Genomic DNA, 10,340 nt, shown 5'->3' with positions numbered 1-10,340 from the left:
CGTCTAAAGATATCAGCATTGCAATACACTGTGCACATAAATTCCATTATCATCCCCTGTATCATTTGTTAATTATTAGGACTATAAATGCATTGCGTCAAATTTTTAATCACCCTTGAAAAACAAGGCAATCTTATATACAAACTATCTTAAAAGAAAATGCGTTAAATTAATAATGACCCCTCTCTCTCTCTCTCTGATTTCTATGGAGGTAACTTTCCTATGACCTTTATGTAGTGTTTACCTCCTTACGACCTCGGTATTGTGGTGACTTTCCCATGACCTCGGTATTTTTGGTGACCTCCCTATGACCTCGGTATTGTGACCTCCCTTTGACCTTTGTGCAATGGTATCCTCCCTATGATCTCTGTGTAATCGTGACCTCCCTTTGACCTTTTTGTAGAGTTGACCTTACTATTACCTATTTGTAATGGTGACCTCTTTATGCCCTTGGTATTATGATGACTTTCCTATCACCTGTGTAATGGTGACCTTCCTATGACCTCTGTGTGCAGTTACATGTATTTAGTCTCGTCATCTTTCAACAGAATACACGTACAAATATAGCTTAATTAACAAAAATTGCTTGCGTCCTTGTCTGGATGAGCTAGCTAGATTTTCATAACATTCAAATTATCGGCTAGTGCATGTATAAGAAAGCTTCAAATAAAAATTGGTCTCCGCCCCTTTAATATTCGCTAAAAATTCCCAAATGCAAAAAATACCCTTGACCTCCGTGTTAGTAAACTTGAAATTCATTAGACGCTATATCTACATGCTACTCTAACAAAGTTCTGATACCCGTACAAAGTGGCGAAGAACTGTTACAGGTATGTATAGATTTAAAGACACATAGCCCAAATTATTACGTCAAAGAACAGATATTTTTAAAATAACTTATATGTACCCTTTTTCAACATTCTTCAATAATATATGGAAAGTAAACAAAATCATACTGAGACTCTTTAATTAAAATATCAATCAAATGCTCTATGATTGTGAAACCTGGGTCTCATAAAAAAAATACATGTCTTCATTAACAACTGCTTAAGGCGAATTTTACACATAAAATAGTCTGAAAATATAAAGAATGGGAAAGAATGAAACATGTCCCAATAGAAATAAGAAAGAGGAAATGGCGATGATTGACCACATATTAGGAAATAAGAGAATTTCCATCAATCAGCAGGCACTAAGTGGAACCCACAAGGAAAACGAGCTTCCGTAGGAGGAGTGTAGTAGCAGGAGATGGATACAGAAGGATACAAGGGTTAACAACTGGAAAGACTAACCCAGGACAAGTATTGTCTCACTGGCCTAAGATCCTCCCAGAAGGAAAAGATTTCAGCAAATTTTTATACTGAAATATACGATCCCTTTAATTAAGGTATACTCGGTACCGATTTCAGTTTCATAATTACTGACTTCAGGTATTGAACGCAGGTAAGTTTATAATCAGAAAATATCTGGGATTGCCCCGTGAGGAATTCTAGGTTTACTTTCTCGGCTTTTCTGAGAGTTATTTCACGTTGAAATGAAATAATAAAACAGTTGATAAGTATCAGGAGCAGCCACGCTAGGGTTAAAACCACAGGGGCTAAGCCCGTTTTGGTATCACAGAATTCGGGCCCAAAACGGGCTTAGCCCCTGTGGTTAAAACAAAGGAATTTTTGCCCCGTGATGTTTTTGCCCATAGACATTGTACTCTTCGGGATTTAAATTTGCCAAAAATTGTTTCTCACAGTGAATGAATATATAGCTGTTTTTAAAACTAGGGGCGAAAATAATACGCGGGCGGAAATTTACCCTGTATTCAATGTTTTATATAAAAGAAATAAAGATCGCGTTTTCGTGCATGTTGCAGAATAACCCCAGAGGTCGAGAAATATTTCAAACAACATTTCGAGACCGAGGAAGTTATCCTGCATCATCCACGAAAACGAAAAAACTTTATTTCTATTTTACTATGGCCCAGAAATATACAGCCGATCGATTAGTATACAGCTACGAATAAGGTTACAGTGACGACATTGCAATTTCCGAAACAGACTAGGCCTACATGTTAAAGGTGAGATGGTAAGGTACACTAAATCTATTTTGAAAAAAAAAATTCAAGTATTTAGTTTGATATCGACGAATTATATCAATTATTCACTTAAAGAGATATCTTTTACTTTTAGAGATATCTTTTACACTTTAAGAGATATCTCTTTCACTTTGAGAGATATCTTTCTCTTAAAAGATACATCTCTTTTACCCTGAAAGATATCTTTTACTTTGAGAGATATCTCCTTCACTTAATGAGATATCTCTCTAAGAATTCCTAGAGAAATATCTCAAAATATAGGACATATCTCTTTCCAATATTATTTCATTACTTCGAATACTTAAGGATTTCTCCCGAAACCAGAAGACCACCACATCAAATCTGACCATGATGGCTGCAATCCTGGGCGATGATTTTCCGTTTACCGCATGTGAAGTGTACACAAGTAACAAAAAACAAAGACAATAAATTGATGAAATATGTGAGCGGGACTGGATTTACATTTATGTTACCCCAACCACCTCTTCAACCTTTTCCACCATTTTTACACTAGAAGTATTTTGATTGGTTAAAAATAAGGTTACATCATAATAATGGCGATGAAACAGTGAGAAGTCATAATGATCACCGTGGGGGAAATCTGTTTAAGTTAAAGAGATATCTCTTTTTGAAAATTTAATGAGATATCTCTCTAACTAACAGAGATATCTCTTTTTACATTGATAAAGAGATATCTCTTTACACTAGAGAGATATCTCTCAAAGAGAAAGAGATACCTCCCTAGTGTAAAGAGATATCTCTTTGTTTAGAGATACCTCCCTAGTGTAAAAAAGATATCTCTCTAACTTCCAGAGATATCTCTAAAACCAAGAGATATCTCTCTAGTGTAAAGAGAAATCTCTCTTATTTAAAGAGATATCTTATTCTACGAATAAATAGTAAAAGGGCTTGCCATAGTCAACTTGTCTGGACATTGACATATTTGTATTGATCTTGGAATGCACACGATTGATTTAAATTGAATGACATATGTTCTTCAGTCATTTGTTTTGCAACACATATTGATCAATTTTTATGATTATGAAATAGAATAATCAGTCATCAACTTTATTGTTGCATTAGCAAAGCACAAAGTGCAAGCAAGATGTTTATAAATTTTCTCATTATGAGTTATTACGTATGAAGATATATTGTAGAATAATGACTGCCACATTCCTTTGATCTTTGCAATAACCATGGTAGAATTCAAAATCTTGTCTAGGCCTATTAAAAGGAATGCATTTGAATAAATTGCTTATTTTTGTTTACGTTTCTGTAAAAAAAAAAATTAAATTCTCACTCACACTGAAGCGTCACAAGTCTGATAAAATTTGGATGAAAAATGTTGCTAAAATATTGTCAAAATAAAATCTTTAGAATTTTCCTTCAAGTCACCTTGACCTTTCACATTTAACTTTGAAAACCAATATCATAAAAGGTGTCATATCTGCATGTCAGACAAATTTTGAAGAAAAAAATAATATAGTACAATAGCTTTAATCTTGTACATATTTCCACTCCTGTGACCTTGACCTTTCACCTGTGATCCTGATGACAAATAGGAAACAAGAACTGTGTCAAGGTGTTCCAAAAGCAGGTAAAAGATGTGGACATAAAACAAACGAGTCTTTTCTCAGGGTACATATATAATGTTAAACAAAATAACAGATATAAATCATTTCCAGTATTTCACTTAAATATCTTTACCGACTGTAATGATATCCACTTCTCATGAATGTGAACATTGTGCGTATGAATTTTGATAAACATAGTACGTTTACTTAAATGGTTGGGAATCCCGAAATAAATAAAAATAGAATGTAAATATGAATTCCATTTTTGAAACTACATGAGGGTATGAATTACAATGCTTCACTCTGGCATACTTTTTATGAAGCGCGGTATGCTGGCATAGAGTGCTAAAGTTCATACTGTCATGCTTTTTCTTAAATGAATAATGCAACAGAAAATGTACAGATAGGCATCATTCACACACAATAATGAGCAAAAATGGTCAAGCCCTGGACTTGTAAAAGAGAAATCAGAATACACATAATAACTAAATAATTAATGATTGATGAATAATTTTCATAAGAGTTCCTTCTGTGCTTGATCAATCAAGTGTGAATCACTGAATCAGATATCTGGAGTACATGTGACATTATCATTCATCACCGATGTCATTCATGTGTAACAGGAAGGGAGGAAATGCAACGGACCAGATCGGGATTCGAACCCGGGCCCCCTGAATCTCTGGTCAGGTGCTCTACAAACTGAGCTATCTGGCCACCAGCGATCAAACCTGGCTGACCGATACATTCCTCCCTCCTTAAATGTCTTCGCCCTCAAAGACACATGGTGACAACCCAGATTTTTAATCACCTGGCAGGCATTTTCAACTGTTAGTTCCAGGGGCTGGTCTACAGCACCAAATGTAACAAGAAAGGAGAAAATGCAATGGACAAGACCAGAATTTGAACCCAGGCCCCCTGAATTTCTCTAGTCAGATGCTCTACGAACTAAAGCATCTGGCCACCGATGATTGAACCTGGCTGACTGCTACACACGTAATGTTATAATCAGTTGTCAGTGAAATATCAGTTTCAAAATGAAAGCTATATAATTATTGATTCTGCTAATTTCAATTTCACCATTTGCATTGGAACACCTATACCTCAACTTAACATTCTGCTAATTTTTGAAGAAAAAATATTTTTCAAAAGCGCAAAACTTATTATCAAAATCAGAGTTTTAATTCAGAACAATTGTGTTCTTCGTGAACTCTTTCATTCATAACTTACAAATGTATAAAAATTAGTTTTAAAAAAATCTAAGAAAAAAAACATTTACTTTTCATTGGGATCAACAACTTCCTTCTTACTCTGCTTAACATTTCTCATTAAGTTAATCTCATCGACTGATCGTATATACTGATCCACATCTTTTTCCTGTGCGTCTGTCAACTCATCATCAGAATGTAGTCCTTCACCATCTTCCATTGCCTCATAGTAAATTCTCTTTCGAGGCTTTTTCAAAATAGGAGGGATGAATAAATTCTTTCTGAGAACGGAATCACTTTCATAAACCACTACTGGTAATTCAGTCAAACTGGATGGATTTTCTGAGGACTTCTCAGAACTTTTGTTACATACATCACTGGGCTTTGACGAGTTCTTCCCCTCATTTGGACAACCTGGAGAACTCTGACATATATTTATTTCAATTTCACGAGAATTTTGTTCTTGTTCTACAACAGTTTGAGGCATAAGATTTTCTAGTGCATGCTTTTCATTTTTAATCACTGATGAATCAAACTTTCCCTCCTCCCCTCTCACTACTGGATTTACTTCTGTCTTGACATTAATGACAGGCACATACTTTTCGGACACCTCTATTTTGTGTTTATGAAGTAGACTTTCTCTGTATTTAACAATCGCAGGAAGGTATTTTCTATTGAATAGTTTCTTATCCTTGTAGTTTCCTGTGACCCATGGTAAAGTCTTTCCAAGCTCGAATACTGTGTCATGGATTTCTTTACTTCGATCTGCAACTGTTCCAGGGAGTGAAAACTTATATTCCCTGCAAAAATCCCGTAGGGATGATTTCCTTCCCATGTGTTCACTTAAAGTGTACCATGCAATGTGAGCAGCCGCAATGATAATAGGTGAATGTGACCGTCCACTCACAAGCCACGCCTTCTCACAAAGTTCAATGATCTCGCGTGTTAGATTGATTATTTTGGAGTTCAACTTTGCAGGTGCCAACACATCTGCAATTCTGGACCCAATGCTTGGGTAAATCAAAGTAATATCCATTGCTCTGAGCACGAGAAGAAAATTGCTTGAAAAATCATTCACGAATAAGTCTGAAACCTTGCAAAACCATCTTATAGAAACCGGAATATTGCTCTGACGCATCATAATGTACATACAGGCAGCTGCTAAAAGCAACTTGTTTGTTATAGTCTTATTTATTACGTCTGGATGTTTAAACAATCTTTCATACAAATTTGTTGCATCTTCAATAATGGGAGCCCCCATCTTGAAAGTTTGTCCTATAATCCTAATGCGATTTTTACCAGCTTTAAGACCTTGAGGTATCGAAACAGAGAGAGCATTTCTAGCTGTTCTGGATAAAGTCTGTTTAAAGTCATGTGCAGATGTGTTGTCATACTGCCTTGAGAATGAGTTTTCTTCGGTGATGTAATGCTCCTTATCGATGGACCCACATTCCTGGCATACTCGCATAGAAACAAAAGACCCATCAGTCTCCGACACCACAGCATCTTCTCCACAGAAATTGCACCTCGTCGCCATTGTAGTTAAAACAGAGCTCTGCAAAAAGATAAAGATTATACAGGGTGATACTTGTAGTTAAAACAGAGCTCTGCAAAAAGATAAAAGATTATACATTAGACAGGGTGATACTTGCAGTTAAAACTTTCTCTTTATAAAAATATGAAATGAAATTAAGCATATATTGCAGATATTTTTAGAAAATGAATTTTTTCTAATTTTTATTAAGGATGGATAACTCTTCTAAAACGTTGATCGGTTTCTGATCATTTCCCAGCCATGTGAATTTAAACTATTTCACTTTCAACATTATCTAATAACATTTATTTTCAAATAAATCGTTCAAAATTGTTCAATTTCCTGTATTTATACATTGAATACCTCAAGTCAAGCACATATTCGGACGACGTTATAATTAGAAAAGGGAAATACCAAATTAGGCGGCCAATATATACCCAAGTCCATTGAATTCATCATGATTCGATTATTTTTGTTTTATCATTCAAACTTGTCATAATTAAGAATCTCAGTCAACATCCCATGATATACATGGGCAACCCGCCTTATTCATTTACCTTGCCATCCAAACTACACACACTTTGAACGTCGCAATGGCGTAGTTTATCGCTTATGTACTTTCACTTTGTCTTTATGAAGACGATCTAGAAGAGCTAAATTTTATTAACCGGACATTAACGGAATACATCACAACAAGTACATAGAATACGTTTGATTGATTGAATATTCTTTAACGTCCCATTCAAGAATTTTTCACACATATGGAAACGACACCACTGCCGATGAAGGTCTGTAAAATTTAGGCCCATGCTCGTCGCTGCCATTGAGTAAGGGGATCTTTATCGTGTCGCTGCCACTGAGTAAGGGGATCTTTATCGTGCCACACCTGCTGTGACACGGGACCTCGGTTTGAAGGACCGCTCCATAGGCGCCTCTTACGACAAGCAAGGGGTACTGCATGGAGACCTATTCGTTCTGACTGTATCTAAGATATTTTTAAGGATATGCGAAAGGAAGAAAGAAAAAACAACTGCTCAGTGATTGTTTGATGTAGTTTATATAGTGTTTTACATTCCTCACGGTGAATTAAAGAACAAGCTTTTTGACATCATAAACATGAACTTGTTAAATAAAAATGGAAAACTCAGTACGGAAACTATTCATATTTTGTGGTCGGTCGATCCTCCCTTTGTTAACCACCACTCTGATTATTCTGAAGTTGATAGTAAAAAGATGCTAGAGTTCCTCATTGACAATATTTACGCAATATTTGGTGATCAGGTCTTCCAACAATCGGCACAGATGGTACTTCATTATTACCTGACCTATTTTTTGTATTTTATGACGCAGAACTTATTTAAAATTAAAGCTTCTACATGAACAGAAAAAAAATCTTTTGCAAAAGATACCACATATTCTTCCATACCTGATTCATATTTGGGTATTTTACTGAACATAGCTGTTAATGGAAAACTAACAATACAACTTTATGACAAACGGGATTACTCCAGCTTCTCCATCGTCAACTTCCCACATTTATGTAGCAATATTCCATTATCACTTGTATATAGCATTTCTGTCTCTCAACTGACTCGATATCCGAAAGTATGTTATGCATATGGTAAGCTTTTCAATCGAGGCAGGCAATTGAAAAATAAGTTGATGTTACAGGGGTTTCAGCAATCTAGTTTGAAGTCAGCTTTTCGTAAATTCTATGGTCGTTATGAATAATGATATTATTAGGAAAAACAACCTGTTATGATGTTTGACGTGTTAGCCCGTTGTTTGACTACCGCGGATTGTTTCATTTCTGATCGGCATACAGGGCTCACGGGTGTGTGACCGGTGGACAAGGGATGCTTATGTGGTAGTGTGAGTGATATAGCTTTGGATAGTGGGTTAACCCTTTAGCTAGATTGGTACTTGAGTGCCAGAAACCCGGGTTCAAATCCTATCAGAGGCATAAAAATGTTTCTGTTACACGTTGGGACCTGAGTTATCTCTGGCAGGTGAGAGAGATTGTTCTCAGTACTTCGCCCCACAAGTGTTAGCACTCCGGAAGAGTTGGGGACGACTCTTAAAAAGGAGGGGGGCAATGTGGTAGTGTGAGTGATATGACATTCCTACTAGCTCTGGCTAGTGGGTTAACCTTTTGGTAGAGTGCAGGACTTGTTTCAAGAACCGGTGTCAAATATTTATTGGCGAGATAAACTCGATATGAAAGATAAATCATCCATTGAAAAGCGATGGGAAACGGTATGGATGTTATACAAAACACCAGATATTACTGAATTGTATTTCAAAAAATTTCACAATATTATATTTACATATGAGAAACTTTTTAGGATAGGGAAGTCTGATTCTAAAATATGTCCAATTTGTATGCTAGAATGCGAGGACATAATGCATTTATTTATCAGATGTAAAGAGTTGGCTTTAAGAACAATTTTGTTATTTATCATCTTGAATCGTTATTGAAAGATTGTGAAGGTGATATTTTTAACAGATTAAACTTTGAAGAATTATTCATGACAGCATTACATAAGGGTACCAAAAACGTGAATGTATTTTTTGTCAATTATTTTTTATCAGTATGTAGATTTTGTATTTATAGAAGAAGACAGATTTTTTTGCAACGTGGAAAGAAAATTGATATTGAAAGGCTTTGTAGATATACATTGAGACATTACATTTCATATAACCATTATCAATTGACTGTTTTAGAAAAGAAAATGAACCTATTTAAAAAGTTTTTCTTACATAGAAATCCTCTATTGAAAGAAACAGAAGGAATATTATTGTTCATATTTTAGATTTATACAAAGTGTTTTAAATGTGATCGTAACTGATGATTAGTCTGTGATATCTGTTTAAATGTTAATCAATAAAAGAGAAAAAAAACCCAGAGTGCTGGACTTGAGTGCCAGAGACCCGAGTTCAAATCCCATCAGAGGCATAAAAATGTCTCTGTTACACTTACTCCTCCTAGGCATCTGATCCTACCCCTGGTGTGTCCAGAAGTCCATGTTTACCCTAATCTTAATTGTGTATTCTTTATGGATTTAGGAGAATGATCACTGCTCTCTATTATCTCCCTTTTTTTTTTTAAAAAGAAGTCCAGACGTGATATCTCGAGGAAAGTTCCTGTAAATAAATCTGCCTCTATCGATCGATTCAAATGTTTACTGTAAAGAAATAAAGTTAAATGAATGTAAACTTCAAACTAAACAGGATTTTTTAATTAGCTATTGTAATTTCACACAAATGACGGACTCCAGGCGTCTTCATCAGATGTTTAATCCAATGTGATAAAGCTTGTCACTCTTAATGCAGTGCATTGTTACAACGCAGTTTGAAAAATTACGCACTTTGAAAAAAAAATTCAAAGTGCGTTAAATTTGGGACAAAGTCAACGTACTTTAGAAAAAAAATTATTTTGTTTAATCCACCGACCATATTAACGCAATTTGCAAAAAAAACATAATATCTGATGAAGACTTCCCGACCTGACATTTAGATCTTGTGTGGATTTGGGTAATTATAAGGGCCTGACTCTGTGAGAGCCCTGCAATGACTAGACTGACCGTCCTTCCGACCGACCGTCCGATTTCATTTGTCTTGGACAATATTCCTTTCCCTTGACCAAGTCTAGCCAAAGCTTTACCCATAGAGTGCCCATGAATAGAGGGGATGCAGTGACCTTGATTCAATTTCCTAGATCAAAGGTCACTGTAGATAAACCTATTTGTGCAAGGTCTTTGTCTAGAGCATATTTTCTTTACCCTTTGTCCAGTCGGGCTCACATTTCACCCATAGAGTACCCATGGGTGGAGGATGTCCAGTGGCCGTGAACCAATTTTCTAGATTAAAGGTCAAAGGCAAACTAACTTCTCGGTGTAAAATCATTGTCTGGAGCATATTTCTCTCCTCTTGGCTTTACC

The 10,340-nt window shown here is 35.7% G+C and overlaps 1 protein-coding gene across 2 annotated transcripts; it reads right to left on the bottom strand.

Moving 5' to 3' along the window:
- Positions 1-3,140: 3,140 nt before the first annotated feature.
- On the bottom strand, positions 3,141-7,046 carry LOC125659697 (transcription factor IIIB 50 kDa subunit-like). Of its 2 annotated transcripts, none has more exons than XM_048891446.2 (2): positions 6,957-7,046; positions 3,141-6,420 (listed from the first exon to the last, which is right to left on the bottom strand). In XM_048891446.2, exon 2 carries the CDS (start codon positions 6,400-6,402, stop codon positions 4,933-4,935), a length of 1,470 nt encoding a protein of 489 aa, XP_048747403.2. In that variant the 5' UTR covers positions 6,403-6,420; positions 6,957-7,046; the 3' UTR covers positions 3,141-4,932. The 2 variants fall into 2 exon arrangements, with proteins under 2 accessions (XP_048747403.2, XP_056004739.1); XM_056148764.1 differs by lacking the exon at positions 6,957-7,046 and adding an exon at positions 6,763-6,814.
- Positions 7,047-10,340: the final 3,294 nt, after the last annotated feature.

This window comes from Ostrea edulis, chromosome 9 (assembly GCF_947568905.1).
Source record: "Ostrea edulis chromosome 9, xbOstEdul1.1, whole genome shotgun sequence".
Classification (NCBI taxonomy): domain Eukaryota; kingdom Metazoa; phylum Mollusca; class Bivalvia; order Ostreida; family Ostreidae; genus Ostrea; species Ostrea edulis.
This window is presented reverse-complemented; position numbering and strand designations above follow the sequence as displayed.

Bases quoted from the DNA above. Each gene is read 5' to 3' on its own strand.
- LOC125659697 (XM_048891446.2), bottom strand. From the start codon at position 6,402: ATGGCGACGAGGTGCAATTTCTGTGGAGAAGATGCTGTGGTGTCGGAG.